Raw genomic sequence first — 20,664 nt, forward strand, 5'->3', positions numbered from 1 at the left:
CTACCCTGACTGCATGCACTGTCTACCCTGACTGCATGCACTGTCTACCCTGACTGCATGCACTGTCTACCCTGACTGCATGCACTGTCTACCCTGACTGCATGCACTGTCTACCCTGACTGCATGTCACTGTCTACCCTGACTGCATGTCACTGTCTACCCTGACTGCATGCACTGTCTACCCTGACTGCATGCACTGTCTACCCTGACTGCATGCACTGTCTACCCTGACTGCATGCACTGTCTACCCTGACTGCATGCACTGTCTACCCTGACTGCATGCACTGTCTACCCTGACTGCATGCACTGTCTACCCTGACTGCATGTCACTGTCTACCCTGACTGCATGCACTGTCTACCCTGACTGCATGCACTGTCTACCCTGACTGCATGCACTGTCTACCCTGACTGCATGCACTGTCTACCCTGACTGCATGCACTGTCTACCCTGACTGCATGCACTGTCTACCCTGACTGCATGCACTGTCTACCCTGACTGCATGTCACTGTCTACCCTGACTGCATGTCACTGTCTACCCTGACTGCATGCACTGTCTACCCTGACTGCATGCACTGTCTACCCTGACTGCATGCACTGTCTACCCTGACTGCATGCACTGTCTACCCTGACTGCATGCACTGTCTACCCTGACTGCATGTCACTGTCTACCCTGACTGCATGTCACTGTCTACCCTGACTGCATGCACTGTCTACCCTGACTGCATGTCACTGTCTACCCTGACTGCATGCACTGTCTACCCTGACTGCATGCACTGTCTACCCTGACTGCATGCACTGTCTACCCTGACTGCATGCACTGTCTACCCTGACTGCATGCACTGTCTACCCTGACTGCATGCACTGTCTACCCTGACTGCATGCACTGTCTACCCTGACTGCATGTCACTGTCTACCCTGACTGCATGTCACTGTCTACCCTGACTGCATGTCACTGTCTACCCTGACTGCATGTCACTGTCTACCCTGACTGCATGCACTGTCTACCCTGACTGCATGTCACTGTCTACCCTGACTGCATGCACTGTCTACCCTGACTGCATGCACTGTCTACCCTGACTGCATGCACTGTCTACCCTGACTGCATGTCACTGTCTACCCTGACTGCATGCACTGTCTACCCCGACTGCATGCACTGTCTACCCTGACTGCATGCACTGTCTACCCTGACTGCATGCACTGTCTACCCTGACTGCATGCACTGTCTACCCTGATTGCATGTCACTGTCTGCATGTCACTGTCTACCCTGACTGCATGCACTGTCTACCCTGACTGCATGTCACTGTCTACCCTGACTGCATGCACTGTCTACCCTGATTGCATGTCACTGTCTGCATGTCACTGTCTACCCTGACTGCATGCACTGTCTACCCTGACTGCATGCACTGTCTACCCTGATTGCATGTCACTGTCTACCCTGACTGCATGTCATTGCCTACCCTGATTGCTGGTCACTGTCTACCCTGACTGCATGTCACTGTCTACCCTGACTGCATGTCACTGTCTACCCTGACTGCATGTCACTGTCTTCACTGTCTACCCTGACTGCATGTCACTGTCTACCCTGACTGCATGTCACTGTCTACCCTGACTGAATGTCAGTCTACCCTGACTGCATGTCACTGTCTAACCTGACTGCACGTCACTGTCTGCCTGTCCTGTGTATTATGATCCCAAGTAAGATGAGGTGCTGAGTGTTAGGCTAGCAGGGAGAGTGATGTAGGGTGAGGTGATGAGTGTTAGGCTAGCAGGGAGAGTGATGTAGGGTGAGGTGATGAGTGTTAGGCTAGCAGGGAGAGTGATGTAAGACGAGGTGATGAGTGTTAGGCTAGCAGGGAGAGTGATGTAAGACGAGGGGATGAGTGTTAGGCTAGCAGGGAGAGTGATGTAGGGTGAGGTGCTGAGTGTTAGGCTAGCAGTTAGAGTGATGTTGGGTGAGGTGCTGAGTGTTAGGCTAGCAGGGAGAGTGATGTAGGGTGAGGTGCTGAGTGTTAGGCTAGCAGGGAGAGTGATGTAGGGTGAGGTGCTGAGTGTTAGGCTAGCAGGGAGAGTGATGTAGGGTGAGGTGCTGAGTGTTAGGCTAGCAGGGAGAGTGATGTAGGGTGAGGTGCTGAGTGTTAGGCTAGCAGGGAGAGGGATGTAGGGTGAGGTGCTGAGTGTTAGGCTAGCAGTTAGAGTGATGTCAGGGCAATAGCCGGGCCAGCCAGGACGGACAGTAGCAGGATCAGAGACAGCTAGGGCCTTTTCTCTCCTTTCTTTTGTTGTCGAACGTGGCTGGTGGAATAGCAGATCAAAGCCTGTTTCACAGCCTCCATCTCCCACTGCATCATTTACATATCTGTCAAATGTGCAATCATGGACAAGACTCAAAATCCCCGCACTCGCATCCATTAATAAATGAATCTGACCAAAGACAAAGGTTAGGTGGAAGATAGAATTGGCCAGGGGTATTCACCACTGCTCATTAATTCTGTTTATTCTTTTAGTGTTGGTTATTGCTCCTGTCTCTTCAAACAGGGAAGCTTTCAATCCATTAGGAGACCCACAGGGATGCATTATTCAAAAGGAAATTGTCATTGCTGTGAGCGGCGTGTTTACTATAGCCTGACTATTTAACATAGTAGCTCATGAAATATGGAACTAGTGGAGGGGGCGTTCATGCGTCATGTAAGCAGGAGAAGTGCCGTTGGACGTGATGTATGTATGAGAGGTTTCCTGTGCTGACTGCTGGTTGCCCGTGAGGAGGGAGACGGAAGGTTCAGTCAAGGAGATTCCCTCTTCACAACTGCCAAGGTTTTACTCTCATATTCTCACTTCATATCGCTGAAATTCACATTGACACTCTAAATGCATCTCAAGTAAAGGAAACATTGAGTTTCTTTGGTCGAAAGCCTCCTAGTATCTATCGCTCTCAGTAAGGAGAGTTTTAGATGTCACCTTGAGATCCCCTAGTAATTAAAACAGAGGCTCTAAAACGTAAAGCGTATTGACCAAGCCACTCTACTGAAGTGAAAGGCCTAATGCTGTCTGTTTGAGTGGGTGTGAAATAGGGCTGTTTTTGCCCATATGAAGTGGCACGCCCCAAAGATGAGTGATTGCGTTCTCCGTGAACTCTTGGGCTCACCGGTTGATTTAATTGAGTTGAATTCAACTTAAGCCAGGTAGGAATGAAGACCGAGAGAAAATCCATGCTGTTGATCTATAAAACCCATTAGGCCTTCGATCTGGATCATACGGCTTATTTTGCTGAGAAAAACATGGTCACACTTCATACTTAGCTATCTCACAGGCCATTATTGGCCTATAGGGAGGGAGGGAGGAATCTTAGGGGACTATACCTTCTGACTGACCTGGGTTCAGCTACTCACATTTACTTCGGGAACTGCAAGATATAGAGTTTAGTGAGCTGTAATAACTCGTTCATTTGGGTAAATGTATAGTCGTAAACTAATGATATAATCGATATATTACTGAAATATTACTTAGAAATACTATTATTAACTTGATATTCAATGGTTTGATGGTTCATCACTTCTGTAGCCAGGAAGACGATCTCTATAGTCTCCTCTCTGGACAGCACAGTGAGCTCTAGCTTTAAGAGGAATGCAGGCATTTCTATGTGATACAAATTTCTCTGCAAATCCTCCGAGAGTGTTAAATTGAAATAAAATAAAAACATGTTGTAATTCAATGATCAGCAGATGATTGGGGGCCTTGCTGCCTGCCAACTGGTACTGGGCCGAGGTGCCAAATCAGCCTTAAAAACAGGCCTCAGCAGGAGGGCTTATTTCCTAGTGTCGCTCTTTCTCAGCGCAACGTTAGCCTCACCATATGTACTGTACACACAGAGGCAGGGCAGCTAGCGCCCAGCCTCACACATCACTGTCTGCAGACTGCAGCCTCACAACCTCTCTCTGCCTGCCTCACAATGACATCTCATCACTGTGTGGCATTTTTGTTGTGATTCCCACAGATGATATGTTGATTCTACAAATGCTATGATTAGCCAATATTTTTTCAAGGTTCCCTTGAGAAAAGATGCTTAAAGGCACCAGATAAGGGATTGCAGGCAAAAAAAAATGATTTTTATCTGCTACTGTTCATTTGAATCCTGCCTTGTATTGTGACAGGAGGGGACAATAAGGGAAGGGAGGGAGGCTTAATTGATCCCATCCTGGGTTATTGATTTAGATGGCAGGCCAGTGTAGGGCTACATACTGTAACATACTGTGTGGTCTGCTACAGTATGGACGGAGAGCAGAGCAGGGACAGCAGATGCTGTGGGTTGGGGCTCCTCTAACAGAATGCTACACAGCCCTGTGTTAACTAACAGTTATTAAACCCACTCCAAGGCTAATTTCCCAGGGACTTAAGTCAAAGCCCCATGCTCTTTCCAGCAAAATAAAAAAGCGAGCTGGGTACTGGAAAAGCCACGCTGACATGTTTGTCAAAGGATCTGACTGGGAGCTGTGCTTACGTTGGACTAAGCTCTGTACACACGTTTCCTCCTACTCAGAGACCCACTGGAATAGTACGGAGCTCTGTGGAGACCCGGAGAGATCATCTCAACCACTATAACGTCTTAGCTTAAAGCCTTCTCCATTGATGATCATATAAATGATCAAAGATGTTCACCAAGGGTTTTCTGACAGATCTGAAGCTGATTGAACTCTGCACCGTGTTTCAGTTTGTCGGCTCTTTGTGGACAGGAAAGGGTGATTAAGACTTCCAATTAGTCACAGAGAAACTTTTGAACAGTGGAAGTTCTCTGTATGTCTCTGTTTGAAATGAGGCCCCTTTATAAAAGCAGGAAGGAATGAACGTGGGCTAGATGTGAGGATGTACTCTCTCTCTGAGTCCTCAGTGGCTCCGATACCCTTTCTTTGGGAGACGCACCATTTGAAAAGAATTCTGTTCACGTTGATTTTTGCATTTTTGCATTTTTTTCTGTTACCAGAGAGACTGAGGGCCAGAAAGCCTTGAGTAAATGTACTTAAATACAGAGTAAATATGTAACCATTTGGGCAGTGTGTGCATCTGTGTGAGTGTTGGTGAGTAAGCTATGTGTGATTGTGTATTTATGAGTTAGCGTTAGAGTATCTGTGCATGTGCATTTGTGCTACTTCTTGGTATATGCGTGTTTGTGAGTGTCTTTGTATGCGTTTGCCTTTGTGCGTTGTGTGTTTCTCCCTGCGGGGATCGAGGCAGGCTGTGTGGGGTGTTATCTGCCTCTGCGGAGGGGTGACAGCTAATCACCGACCCTGACGATCACTGGAAGAGAGGTGGGGTGAGGGCGTCAGGCGGGAGGAGTGGGAGGATGCTTGTGAGGTCCATTGGTTGAGTAACACGGTCGACTTGAATCTGGCATCTCCTCTGTCCAAACCCCTGGATTAGTGCTGGAGCCTGTCTGAGGCTGAGGCAGACATCTTCCGCCCAGCCCAGCCCAGCCCAGCCCAGCTCTGCTTGGCTAATAGCAGCCAGATCAGGAGAGATATATAGACTGCGATAGGGGAGCCAGTGACAGGACGTTGTGACATTTCTTGATGAGCTGAATACATTTCCATGTTTACCTACTCTGTCAGTGGTGCCTTTGATCTCCCTTCTGCCTGAGCTGCTCCAACATTCTCAGCCTCACTGAGAATACCTGCAGATTTGTGTTAACATATAGTCGTGTGTTTCTGAGGGGAGAAAGTGAAGGGAAGAGGGAGGGAAGAAATGACGCCTTTCAAGAGGTGCCTTGTCAGGTGTAAAGAGATCAGGAATGATTACCTCACCATCTCATGAATCTCTGTAGACGACAATGCTAAATGCATTTGTAGATCATTTGCAGTGCTTGGTGGGATAAAGCGTCTGTGATTCAGTGTGACGGCTTGTGTTGCCTGTTGACACAGTGGAGATCACAGGGCTGGGGGAGCGGGGCTGTCGGGAGCGAGTGTGCCGGTGTCATGAGATGGCAGGCTGGAGAGAGACAGGGAATCAGTCTGTATTTTCAGGAACAACGTGATGCTACTATGTCTCCTTTATCTGTCATTGCATTCAGCCTTTTATCATGTTCTGGGCTGAGTAACAACGAGACTAACAAAGAATGGAATCTGTGAGCAGAATATGAGTTTAGTGGAAGGGTTTAGATATCTACTAAAAAAAAGATAGCTACACTAAATTGCCCTTAAGCATTTGTTAAATTAACTTATGTGTTTTCAGATTTCTATGAAATATGACTTACAGTATAATTACTTTCAATATGAGTGAAATAGTTTTCCTTACAAAAAATTAACTATGTTAAAAAGCATATTTTCTGTGTTGGAATGGTGTGGGCATACCCCAACAATATAATGGTGTGGGTGTATACCAGTCATTAAAAATAGTCATGTGAGTAGACCGCTGATTGGCCAGCTCATCCTCCCCTAGACCGCTGATTGGCCAGCTCAGTTTGAGGTTGTTTAAAAAAAAAAAAGTGAGATTTTCACTAGACAGTTACTTTAACAATGGGTTACATTTTATTCAAAGTTCATTGACATTAACACTCATTGGGGCCCATATTAGTTTTAAGTAGTGGGATTTCAAACTCCCTTTAGAGCAAATTTACAACATAACACACTACCAAGCAGGCAGTGAGCCCCATATCGTGTGGCTCCTGGCCCGTCTGGTACAATCTACTATGGTGATGTATAGTCTTCAGACTGATTGGCAGGTCTCCCGGTGTGTGTGTGTGCTGGGTGACGTGCTGAGCCTGCCACATAGAGAGGCCCTCCTCTGCCTGCAGTTGCACACCTCCCACTGAGTCCCTAAACTGGTGCTCCCTCTGATTGACTCTGTTCCCCAGGCAGGCAGACACCACAGCCCCTGACTGCAGACTAGAGCCCTAACAAGACAGAGCTTGATTGGGACAACCTCACTCAGTCACTCACCACCAACCACCTACAGTGATAGTTTACTCTGAGCTGAGGCAGACAGACAGGGCATGAGCAGAGCTATGGGAATGATTTACTGATGGGCCTTTGGATAATTTTAAACACTTATTTCTCAAAATGAGTATTTGCCATTCTAACAAGGCCGAGCAGAGTGGGAAAATATATTATTATACCTTTCTATACCATCAAAGGACTCATTCATGTCTTTTGTCCTTGAGTTGTCATTGTTATTTCACATTTTCAGTCTTCAATGAGAGAAAATTGACAATGCGACAGTATTGGAATTGGCTTCTGAATGAATAACAGAATAGTACATTCACAGTGTAGCAACAATGGGTCTATTCAAAATCTCCCTTTGCATGCATGTAATCTTTGTGTTCCTCTAATATTCGCGTTCGCTGTACAAAGAGTGGGATACAAAAACACATTTAAACCCCTAGCCTTGGGTGGTTTGGTGAACATTTCTCCTTTCTCCTGCATCTTACTGTGGCTTCATAATGTGAACGTATAAATTGGGGCTAAAATTACATTCTGAAGACCTGTGACATATCCGCTCGGTTGTCATCAGCCAGCGTGAGAATTCTAATGTTGCCGTGGTAATTTGGAGCTGGGAAATTTGGGGCGAGGGTGGGAGGGGGATGTGGGGAGGACGGTTAGAGACTGCAGGTCACTTTCCAAACAGAGACCTTGCTGTGAGAGGCGGGATCCTTATGAAGGGCCGATCAGGCACCTTGGGTAGCCTTCAGCACGATGATGAATTACCTGCTTGTCTGGCTCAGCTCAGAGAGGATGGCGCGGGACCCAGGCCTCCCGCCTGTCAGAGAGAGAGGAGCACGACTCACCCTCAGCTCACAGTACAGTGCAGGGCTGGGGACAGGGACGGCATCAACCATCAGCCCACTGACATGATGTCCTGTCATTCATACACCTGTTTATATACAGCTATATAGACTACATCCAATACCATACCTCCCTGAGCTAAATACATGGTATTATCTATACTCATAATACATCTATAAATCAAACATTGACCCAAACCTCCCAGTTTATAATTATTTTTGTATTATATATTCACTCTTTGAGTCAGCAAACTGGATGCAGTCTATCACAGTGCCATCCGTTTTGTCACTAAAGCACCTTATACCACCCACCACTGCGACTTGTATGCTCTAGTCGGCTGGCCCTCGCTACATATTCGTCGCCAGACCCACTGGCTCCAGGTCATCTACAAGTCCATGCTAGGTAAAGCTCCGCCTTATCTCAGCTCACTGGTCACGATGGCAACACCCATCCGTAGCACGCTCTCCAGCAGGTGTATCTCACTGATCATCCCTAAAGCCAACACCTCATTTGGCCGCCTTTCGTTCCAGTACTCTGCTGCCTGTGACTGGAACGAATTGCAAAAATCGCTGAAGTTGGAGACTTTTATCTCCCTCACCAACTTCAAACATCAGCTATCTGAGCAGCTAACCGATCGCTGCAGCTGTACATAGTCTATTGGTAAATAGCCCACCCTTTTTCACCTACCTCATCCCCATACTGTTTTTATTTATTTACTTTTCTGCTCTTTTGCACACCAATATCTCTACCTGTACATGACCATCTGATCATTCATCACTCCAGTGTTAATCTGCAAAATTGTAATTATTCGCCTACCTCCTCATGCCTTTTGCACACATTGTATATAGACTCCCCCTTTGTTTTCTACTGTGTTATTGACTTGTTAATTGTTTACTCCATGTGTAACTCTTTGTTGTCTGCTCACACTGCTATGCTTTATCTTGGCCAGGTCGCAGTTGCAAATGAGAACTTGTTCTCAACTAGCCTACCTGGTTAAATAAAGGTGAAATAAATAAAAATAAATAAAAAGGAGAGTAACCGACACAAACAAAAATTGTCTCTGGTTTGTTAGGTGAGGGACTATGAAGGACTGGTAAATACACAGCAGCACATTGTTTCAGTAGGCACCAGAAGCTCTCTATCTTACATGTAGGCTGTAGTACAACTATAGAGGATGTGACCCCAGGTAAATCCTCTGTGTCCTGTGAATCATTCCCTTCCTCTGTACATGTGCCTGGTAGGCAGGGTTGCAGTGGGGTGCAGAGCTAGGATAGGATGGGGTTATCATGTATCAGTGGAGATGTTTTTGGCGTCTCTCTCTATCACTGCTGGACCAATGTGTCATATGGTGGGCTATTCTGAGGTTGTGTGTGTGTGTGTGTGTGTGTGTGTGTGTGTGTGTGTGTGTGTGTGTGTGTGTGTGTGTGTGTGTGTGTGTGTGTGTGTGTGTGTGTGTGTGTGTGTGTGTGTGTGTGTGTGTGTGTGTGTATACCGAATGCATGTGTGTCCATGCGTCCGTCAGGCATGTGTGTGCCTCAACTCTGCCCTGCACTAATGGCAGCTGGCATGGGGCCAGCATCAGAGGGGAGGTAATTAGAGTCCAGAGGTTTGGGGAATGAGCAACAATCCCCCCAATCTCACTACTAACAGATGTGTGTTTGATCTTTTAACAAACCTCACTGCCGCTCTCCCCTACGGATCACTAGCCGGCCTAAGAAAAGGAAGGAAAAACACAGTTGATTACTGGCGTGGACTTGGTAATGTGCGAGACAGAGAAAATGGACTGGGGGAATGAAGAGAAGATGCAAAGTGAAAAGCCTGGGGAAAGAGAGCTGGGCCGGTTGCGGCTCAGTTCAAATCAGTACTATGATTTGCTCCAGGGTGATTCAACAGTGTTTGGGATGCAGCACGTTCTGTCCTTAATCCCCAGAATTATTCAAATAGAGAGAAGAGACCAGGAAGTAGGAGGCTATTCACAGACTGCTTTGAACCGGGAGTCAGAAGATGGAATGTGTTTCATTCACTGAGTAACATGAGGCTCTGTGTAACCTTGAACTGCCCTCTAAATAGAGCCAGACAAAGTAATGCCTCGTTATAACACCAAATACTATGGAAGCCTTTCTCAATTGTGTTACACCATTACATGTTTCTGATGGAAATAATTCCATTAGGACAAGGAACAGCTTTTCAAATTCCACCTAAAGCTTTAAGAAAGAGAGAATAGTTTTCCGTGTAAAGTGCGAAGAATGTCGAGTGCCTGCTCCTGCGTTTGCAATGGCGTTAGGTTAGAATAAACTTTGTCTCACGAGAGAAAGAGAGAGAGATTTCAAGCTCCCACCTCATCTTTCTTCTCCGGCTGCCTCTGACCTTTCTCTCCTCGTCCCTTTGTTTTAATCTTCTCCAGGAGCTCTATGGAGTGATTGTGTGTTCTTCTCCAGTGGGCCTGCTCCTCCCTGGTTTCCCCCTCCTACAATCCCACCTTTTGTATTCATGCTTCAGATCCCCCCTATTGTTCTGCTTTCTAACTCTGGGAAACCAGCATCACTCAAGTATATTAGCTGGAGCCTATTACTGTCGCTGGGATCGCTTCTCTGAGCCATATTAAAGACTCCCCAGACAAAACCGTCTGTCATGTTAATCCAAGCTTTAATAAATAGAGGGATGTGAAACTGTATTCAAATAGGGGCTCCTGCATTTATGCTGACAAAGAGAGACGAGCTATCAAGAACGACAGACAGACAGCGTTTTGCATTAAAGAGAGGGAGAAAAAAACAGATTCGACTGGCATTCATTCATTCCCATTGTGACGAGAAATGTCATATTATTGAAATGGCCTTTAAAATAACTTAAACCTAATCTAAGTTAAACACTGCAGGTGGCTCGGATATTGGGAGATATTGGCAGCTGTAATTGAATTGAATGCTTTTCAACCGAAGACTCTAAAGCCTTTTCTCCGTATCATACACCTATAGATAACACGGCATACAATGTCCAGCTCAGCTGAGAGGACCAAGCTTTTGTTCATTGGATGCGTGTACATCAGACCACGCTATCCTGAACATGATTACTCATGAAAAGAGAAAGAGTGTTATCACATTTTATTTTCCAGTTGGTTATTCAATGAACGTGTGCATCACAACGTTAATAGGGATGTCATACTGTTAGTTCACACAGAGACACAGACAACGGCCTAGTGGCATAGCAGAGAGCCTATTGCATCCATGAGGAGCATTCTCACTGGTAACAAAGAGGGAATTGAAGTGCAGCTCCCTGCTTCATGGTCATCACCTAGTTTCACAGCTTGGGAAAAAAAGGGCAAAGATACATTCTTTTTTTTTCATTACTCTGACTTGGTCCCTTACACCCTGTCTCTTTGGTTAGCCATCGATCGGCTTCAAGAAATGGAAATCTAGTTAAACCAGCCTTTCAAAACCAGAGAAGGGCTGCTGAATGATATAATACGGATAGTGCAAATCCTCATTTAATAAAGGAGAGGGGAGAAGAGAGGAGAGAGGAGAGAGGGAGGGAGAGAGAGAGAGAGGAGAGGAAAACAGCAACCTTGGTCATCATCTCCTGAACATGTTTTTCCCTGCTGTTGCTCTCGGTCTAAATGAAAACTGACATATTTATATTTATTTGAAATGAACATGATTGTGGGCCTGCCAGTGTCAGGAGGATCTTATTTACATACCAATTAGCAGATTTACTAACCACCTTTTCTACTGATTAATATAATTACCATATACACAAGCATGCATATGAGAGAGATGGAGAGGGAAGAGGATGGGGGCAGCTTGTGAGACTGCCGTGAAATTCATATGTCTGCTAAAAGAGAAAGCTGATTGCCTTGCCTTGGCAAAGGGAAAAAGGCAGCACTTTAAGTAAGTCCTCCATGTTAAACTGTTACCTCCAGGGCACAGGGATTTCTCACCTCTCCAATTACTATTTGAGCTGGAAAGCACAATATTTCCCAGCCTGTCTGGTTCTTTCTCATGAGGGAGGGGCCAGGGCTCGATCGGCTGTTGCGCGGAGTTGGCTCGCAGGCATACTCTATTCCGACAGAAAGAGGAGAGAAGGCTCTCTGCGCGAGTGTGGTGGAGGGGGAACGGGCTGCTTGGCTGGCACAATGAAGCCTTATTAATCAATTGACCCCGTAGTGCACAGTTCCCTGCAACCTGGCACAGGAACAGAGAGAGGGATTGATGGACAGGGTCTAGTCATCCTAGTTACCCCTCCCTGCATACTTAGCTAACTGCATGGACTACTCCTCTCCCAGCCCAGGGCCGTGCACTGGCACGCGGGACTGACTGAGACAGAGCTAGGCTTAGGGGAGGACTGTGGACTGAAGACATCGTTCCATCATAGTAGTAATGCTGTCTGCCTGACTGCTCTCTGTGTCAGTCCATTGGTCAGACTCGCCACTCTGTGACTCCCTCTCTAATTGTGCATATTTGTTGTGCTGATGGCTTTGCTCAGTGCTGCAGGAGGATCTGTTGAAGCCATCGCCGTGGCGCTCGGAGGCATTCTATGACACACAAAGGTCCCTGCTAGAATATGCATCATAGCGACGTCGTTGGTTGCAGAGCGTCAAGTGTTTTTCTTCAGCCATTTTGTTATCGTCAACATAAGAAAAAGTTAGTGACATAGCCTTAGTAGAGTCATATAGCCTATACTGTATGATTATACTGTATGGTTCTGGTTGAATCATAAAGGTTGACTGAATATTTTGTCGTCTTACAGTATATAGCCTTTTCTTCTGTGTCTTCAGTTATGGAACTGAAAATGTAAATGAAATATATACGCCTCTCCAATCCACTAACACAATCCACTAACACAATTCACTGTTGGTTGTTCCTCCGGTCAAAGCACAGCTTTAGACACCAAATGACCTTTAAATGCACCGGATACCCTTTTGCCTGGCGCACAACACTCACATTTAGCGTTCTGAAGGAATATCATGCTTATAGGCTGTGTATATTACAGGTCACTGATTTGTGTCATCATGACCAGGTGAGTGTGAAAGGGGTCAAGGTGTAGGACAATGGACTGCAGTGAGGGCCATCTAATTTTTTTACTGGGGAGAAAGTGATCCCATGAAGTGATGCTTTCCAGTATGAGAATTTCCACTTAGTCTAGACAGTACAGTAAGTCAAGATATGAGCAGAGCAGGTATGGAACATTAGTGTCTGAACACTCTATTGAACAGCTGCCTCCCAGCCTGAGGGGGGTCAGGAAATTACTAGCGGCCCTGGTTCAGGTTCCAGGTTCCTTACATACCAGGAGTTCTGTGTGGGCTGGATCTCCAACTGTACTCTTCTAAGGGACACAGTGGCCTGCTCTCCTGTTCTTGTTGACAACGACCACCATGCCTGGTCACTATCAGACATCCCAGCTGTCTTCACGGTGTCCCTGTACCCGAAGGGGAGGAGGGGGCGTACGGAAGTTGTTATGTGTCAGACATTTTGGGTTTCTCTCTTACGTCCCTCATTGCTGTGTAATTACCAGTGTTTCCTGGATGTGAAGTTTGGCCCGCTGCTCCTTGTTAAAGCTAGTAAAACCACTGGAGTGTGCATGCTGCACATGGCAGGGAGAAGGGCCGAGAGACAGCGATATTCATTTTCTCTGTAAAACAATTCATTGAGAGGGTTGTCACAAGCTTGTCCAGGGTCATTGAAGCAGCTATTTCCGCTTTGTTCATTGAGAGCATTGTTAAATAATATGAGTCTTGTAGAAAAAAAATGTGAAAGAAGACCCATAGTCCTTCAGAGTCATTGACAGCGTGCTCAGTTACAGTGCATTCGGAAAGTATTCAGACCCCTTGACTTTTTCCACATTTTGTTACATTACAGCCTTATTCTAACATGGATTAAATAGTTTTTTTTCCCCCTCGTCAATCTACACACAATACCCCATAATGATGAAGCAAAAAGATTTTTAGACATTTTTACAAATGTATTAAATAAAAAAATTAAAAAATGAAATATCACATTTACTTAAGTATTCAGACCCTTTACTCAGTACTTTGTTGAAGCACCAATGGCAGCGATTACAGCCTCGAGTCTTCTTGGGTATGATGCTACAAGCTTGACACACCTGTATTTGGGGAGTTTCTCCCATTCTTCCTCTCAAGCTCTGTCAGGTTGGATGGGGAGCTTTGCTGCACAGCTATTTTCAGGTCTCTCCAGAGATGTTCGATCGGGTTCAAGTCCGGGCTATGGCTGGGCCACTCAAGGACATTCAGAGACTTGTCCCGAAGCCACTCCTGAGTTGTCTTGGCTGTGTGCTTAGGGTCGTTGTCCTGTCTGAGATCCTGAGTGCGCTGGAGCAGGTTTACATAAAGGATCTCTCTGTACTTTGCTCTGTTCATCTTTCCCTTGATCCCGATTAGTCTCTCAGTTCCTGCCATTGAAAAACATACCCACAGCATGATGCTGCCACCACCATGCTTCACCGTAGAGATGGTGCCAGGTTTCCTCCAGACGTAACGCTTGGCATTCAGGCCAAAGAGTTCAATCTTGGTTTCATCAGACCAGAGAATCTTGTTTCTCATGGTCTGAGTCCTTTAGGTGCCTTTTGGTAAACTCCAAGCGGGCTGTCATGTGCCTATTACTGAGGAGCGGCTTCTGTCCGGCCTCTACTATAAAGGCCTAATTTATGGAGTGTTGCAGAGATGGTTGTCCTTCTGGAAGGTTCACCCATCTCCACAGAGGAACTCTGGAGCTCTGTAAGAGTCACCATTGGGAAGAGTCTTGGTGGTTCTAAACTTCTTCCATTTAACAAGGATGGAGACCACTGTGTTCTTGGGGACCTTCAGTGCTGCAGAAATGTTTTGGTACCGTTCCTCAGATCTGTGCCTCAACACAATCCTGTCTCGGAGCTCTACGTACAATTCCTTCCACCTCATGGCTTGGGTTTTGTTCTGACATGCACTGTCAACTGTGGGACCTTATATAGACAGGTGTGTGCCTTTCCAAATCATGTCCAATCAATTTATTTTACCACAGGTGGACTCCAATCAAGTTGTAGAAACATCTCAAGGATGATCAATGGGAGAAAAAAAATCTCATAGCAAAGGGTCTGAAACTGATGTAAATATATATATATATATTTTTTTTATACATTTGCAAACATTTCCAAAATCTGTACGGGGTATTGTGTGTAGATTGATGAGGACATTTCTTTATTTAATACATTTTAGAATAAGGCTGTAACATAACAACATATGGAAAAAGTCAAGGGGTCTGAATACTTTCCGAATGCATTGTTACCATTCTGTGGCCCAGAGCAGTAATAGTCTGCACTCTGCCTTCCCTCATGACTAATCAAACATATACATCCTATGACTCAGCCACCACAAAATCGTTCCCTCTTTTTCCTCTGGCCTCTGGAAGTCTACATTTCACAGGGACACTGACTGGGCCTTGACGTAGACCTGAAGGGATTCCAAATAGTCACATACAAATCATCCCCCCATTGTGTTGTAGCAGAGACCTCACTGTGTTCCTGTCCCAGTGGACAGTGAGCTGTGGTGTTCTTAGCCCCAGATCCCGGGGAAGCTCCTCTGATTCCTCTCTGTTGTGTGCTGAATGTAAATAATGGGGTGATTGCCGCTGATCTAAACTGCTGTCATAATGCATTTCCTTAGCCCTTATATATCCCCCTGACGCTTTTTCAGCCCCAAAACGCTACATGTCTCTGTGCTTATTGATGCTTCTGTCCTTGGATAAATAATTCAAATTGGCTGCTGTTTGAATTATTTATCCAAGGACAGAAGCATCAATAAGCACAGAGACATGTACCACATAGACTGACTGGGCGTTTTTGTAAGGTTTTTCATACTTATGGATTTAGTTTATGCATTGGCCCGGGTGGAAAGGTTGTCCGGGAGTGGAAGTTTAGCATCATATTATCTGACAGGAACAGGATAAGCCGTCCCCCAGGGGTCCTGGGATCTTTGAGGGTTTGATTACCTTCCCTTTGTGTTTTTCCTGGTTAGAGGGCAAACCTCCTCCACCTGAGTCAATCTGCATTCCCCAACACTCTCAACCCATCTTGTCCTCAGGTTCAACCTCGACAGGTATTTAGTAAATCACCCTAGCTAGCACAAGCTCTATATTCAACTTAAATAAAAGAATGAGCTAACGATTGCCATTTTAACTTCTGCTTGGTGGGAAGTGTTGGTGGCACTGTGCATCTGTCACCTGCACTGCCTCATCCTAACTGGCTGCTAGAATCTGCCATGTAGTCGTTAGCTCAACAGTCATGTGCATGCTCTGCTGTAGGCTAAAGTGTGTTTGTGTAGCAGGAATTCAATAAATACGTGTTTTCATGATCCTTAGTTATTAAAGGTGAACTAGTCTTGATTCTTGGCCCCAGACTGCCTTTGTAGAGCTTGGTGCTTTTTCTGGGTGGACACAAAGCCAGAGGATTGCGTTGCTCGAGTCTATAGCTAACGTAACACACACTGAATAAATAGACTAGGACTCTTTTCTTCATTGTCACAAAAGGCCAGCCACTCCACTGGGGTCCCCACTCCCATTTTACATAGTGATAAGATGCATTATCCTTTGAACCTTTATTTTCACTCAGCCAGGAGAAAGGAAAGCATGTGAGAGAGGAGGAGGGCAGAGAGAGAGAGAGAGAGAGAGAGAGAGAGAGAGAGAGAGAGAGAGAGAGAGAGAGAAAGAGAGATTTCTCCTTCCCTGGAGTGAGACTGTGTGGAGGGGTTTTGTGTGAGCGGTGAAGAGGTCCTTAACCTTCTATCAGATAGAGCCATAGAGTTGTGCTCTGCCTGAATGGCTGCATTGAAGAGCCCTGAAGCAGAGGAGAAACACCCCACCACTGCTGAACTTGTGTCCTGCGTTGAATAAGCTGCCTGACACCTGTCCTCCCACTGCAGTGTCATAATAACAGACAGACACATGGCTATCTTAACATCACTGAACATGGGAAGCCTATAATACACTGCATTGATGGCCTAAAGGCCTCTTCATTTTACAAAGCTATGCTAGTATTTCCAGTAGGCATTTGTACTTAAGCAATGAGGCACAAGAGGCACTGCTGTATCATGAATACAGTCACAGGTAAATGGGATTGACTTTTGGTCATGTTGCTACAGACGCGACCCAGTCGTTAATTATTTTTGCATAGTTGCTATTCAAAAGGACTTTTCGTCTGTTCTAAACAAAATGGTTGCTAAGCAGGCTGGATAACGTTCTTGTGACTTGCTAGCTAGCTAGCCAACTTCTGCTAACTCAGTCACGTCAAACATTGAACCTGGAATGACAGCACACTAGAGCATTTTCATTTGTTTGAGCTTTTTTTTCTATCGGCATTTACTTGGATATGTCCATGATAATGACGCTGATGCGTGATTTTGACCGGCTCAGAAAAAGTTGTCTCATCTGGGCACCGAAATTCAAAAGTGAAACAGGCAGACGGTGAGGCTTATATTAACCCCGCTGTACCAAACTAAATGCTAGGCTGGAAGTAAGGGTAAATAATGTGCTCGTTGAGATAAAGACAAGAGTTGATTGGGACAGCTACATGAACATGATACTCTTATGAAGGCGGAGTGATCATTATCAGATGGAACTGTTAGCAGGGGTAGGTATGTCTGTGACGGCCAATACAGCACGGCTTGAAATGCCGCTTGCCCAATCAGCATACAGGATCCAAACAACCAGTTTTATAATAGACATTATAAATCGGGTGGTCTGAGCCCTGAATGCTGATTGGCTGACAGCCATTATATGTCAGACCGTATACCACGGGTATGACACAAAAAAGTATATTTACTGGTCTAATTACGTTTATAATAGCAATAAGACACCTCAGCGGTCTGTAGTATATGGCCAGTATACCACGGCTAACGGCTGTATCCCTGCACTCCACTTTGCGTTGTGCTTAAGAACAGCCCTTAGCAGTGGTGTATTGGCCATATACCACACCTCCTCAGGCATTATTGTTTAATTCTATCAGCTTCAGGGCACATACTACTATTTACCAGTGTAGGCTGTGTATTATTTATAGGAAATGTGTTTTGCAGGGCTGATGTGTTCTGGGAAATTGGATGACTATAGGTGTGAAAAGAGTAAATCCTAGGCAATAATTACATGCCAGTTAGTAGATGCTTTTATCCAAATCAACTTACAGTCGTGCGTGTATACTTTATACATATCGGTGGTCCTGGGAATTGAACCCACTACCCTGGCATTTCAAGCACCAGGCTCTACCAACTGAGCTACAGAAGACCACAAAGGACCAATGAGATCCAATTGCCTATTTACCAACTGACAAATACATGAGACCGTATGAATGAAATACTACAGAGGTAAGCAGGTGGTTTAGGTCAATGTCCATTTGGAGGTGGTCATAGTACAGCAGATCTAGCATGTGGTTGGTAGAGAGCTGCAGTAGACTAGTGCCTACATCCTGTGGCAGGTTTGCAGCAAGGCAGCAGCAGTGTGGCAGGGCCTGGCAGAGCTCCTTTTTATCAAGTCAGGCAGTTCCATCTGAGCCAGCCCCCTGCTCCTCTCTTCTCTTCTCATCTCTTCCCTTGCTCCACATGGCCATTCCCGCCCTGCCACCCTCCCGCCGTGCCGCGCCTCGCCCCCCACCCCCACCGGACCACACCACACTGCGCTGCCAAAACCTCCCCAGGACACAGCCTGCTCCGCTCCACACCGCACGTTACCTAGCGACCGTAACCGGGGAATGTGTGGTGCGCGGCGACATTGCCCTATCTCCCCATCTGTGATTTTGTATGGTGCTGTTTTTTCCTTCTCTTTTTGTGTGTTGTTCTCTCAACAAGAAACCACAATGAGAATGAGGCTGCCTAAATTCAACGTTGTTTTTACCACCTCTTCTGAATTAAAGGGAACAGATTTCTGTCTTCCAATCTGTCGTGAGATGTGTGAGGATAAACATTTTCCGTCTGTCTCTCTCTCTGTGTGGCTTTAATAAACGACAGGATGAGAGTTGATATCACCATGGATCATGCTGCTACCTGGTGGAGCAGAGGAGGCTGGGGTTGGTTGTTGCAGTGAGGTGTGTCTACCTGGTTGACTCAAACTGTCCATGGTTCCCTGAGGAAGACTGTCCGTTGTCCCACATTGAAGGATACACACTCTTTTTAACCTCTAAACACATCTTTGCATCTTTACCACAGTACAGAAGGAATCACCAGTGTATGTCTCTTCCAAGTCTCTCCTATCTGACCTTAGACTAATGTCTGTTTTCCTCTTTTGTCTTTCAGGTAGAAGACGCCATGCTCATGTTTGATAAAACTACTAACAGACATAGAGGTAAGTCCAACATCTGTATGTTAGCATCCCGTGTGTTGTTCTTTTTACGTGTATTCATGGGACAGAAAATAGCACGATTTCTGTGGCATTTTCCCCTGTTAAACAACACTGGGTGATTCATTTCACAAGGTGCCAACCTATTACAGTGCTTATCCAGACACTGGAAAACGTCCTTTAAAAATCAATAGAATGCTATTTTAAACCTATGGCAGGCTGAGGTGTGACTGATGTTACAGACGGTGGTGGGTGTCGTGTAGAGACAGGCATGGGCTCTTCCTTCTCTCTGGGTGTATGTAGGGGGTTATGGAGCCAGCCGTGGGTGCTGCCTGCCTGTCTGCCTGCCTCTAGCACTACCGCTCACTGCGCTGAGAGATAACAGCAGAGATAAGGCCCAGGAGCAGCGCTGCCTTTATCTCTCTCTTATCTGCTCTTTATCTGGGATTAGGGGGAGGTTTCTCTATAAAGCAGAGGACTTTCCAAAGACAAACTGTCTCCATCTCCCTCTCCCTGCAGTACAATTGTACCATCTCCACAGCCAGAAACGTTACCAATTGCAGGCTAAAAGACACTAAAAGACCGGATATACAGCTGACAGACATACTCTGTGGTCCATAGTGATGTGCAGCAATGCTGATGTGATGGATAGTATGGTGACTGAAAAAGCCACAGTAGTGCAGCCGTTATAAGGGCCAGTTAGCTGCTCTCATTACGTTAGACGGCTGCTTGTTAGCACTTTCCTCCTCTCCTCTCAGAGAGAAGTGTGTGTCGTCCAGCTGCTGACAGGCATTTCCTCTCCACCTCATATACACACTGAGGCCAGACACTTCCCCTCTGTCTCTCACACTACCCAGCTTTTCTCCAAATAGTCATATCACGGACACGATCTCCTCAGCATCGAAGCAGACCTCTCTGTGAAAGTGTTGCCCAACCACGTCAGCAGAGGTAGAGCTTTACTCGGGATTGATGAGTAAATGTTGGATCGATTTTTTTTGGTGCTATTCTGTGTGTGTGTTCACACATTTGTGCATGTGCGTGCGTTAGTGATGAGCGGGTTGAGTCATAACCCACAGTCCCCGCGGTTATATCCGCTGGACGGGCGGGTTTAGGGTCTTGAAATATTTGGTGGATGAAGGGCGGGTGGTTTGAATAAAGCGAGAAAACAATGTATCTTTTTTGAAATAAATGTATAATTCTTGTGCAATTCACACGCTAAATGCTTTTGGGAACTTGGGCAGAAAAGGTTAACGCTGATCCACTGTGGAAATAAGGACAATAATCGGAGTTTAATTCAATAAGATAAAATCTGTTAAATGGAGAATTGACAATAAAGAGAAGGGAGGGCTAGAACAGTTTGGGAAAGATTGTAAAAGAAGAAGTGGTAAAGAGGATTACAGTGCCGGCCATGTTATGTGTGATGATTGTCAGGCGCTATACAAATTCGACAGTCACAAGACAGGGACATCAAATAGGGCATGTTAAGGAAACTGTAGCCTACTGTTCAGATGGATTACATTTTTATTGAACTAGGCAAGTCAGTTAAGAACAAATTCTTATTTACAATAACGGACTACCGGGTAAAAGTGGGTC

At 45.8% G+C, this 20,664-nt stretch overlaps 1 protein-coding gene across 17 annotated transcripts in view; it reads left to right on the forward strand.

Annotated features, from left to right (window-relative positions):
• Nucleotides 1-20,664, forward strand: part of LOC109872858 (RNA-binding protein Musashi homolog 2-like) — a 327,630-nt gene that overhangs the window by 168,838 nt on the left and 138,128 nt on the right. For all 17 annotated transcript variants that reach the window (XM_031808196.1, XM_031808182.1, XM_031808181.1 and 14 more), the window contains exon 7: nt 19,029-19,077. In XM_031808196.1, the coding sequence (XP_031664056.1) occupies nt 19,029-19,077 (49 nt within the window). The remainder of the gene's footprint in view (nt 1-19,028; nt 19,078-20,664) is intronic.

Source organism: Oncorhynchus kisutch, linkage group LG28 (genome assembly GCF_002021735.2).
Source record: "Oncorhynchus kisutch isolate 150728-3 linkage group LG28, Okis_V2, whole genome shotgun sequence".
NCBI classification, from domain to species: domain Eukaryota; kingdom Metazoa; phylum Chordata; class Actinopteri; order Salmoniformes; family Salmonidae; genus Oncorhynchus; species Oncorhynchus kisutch.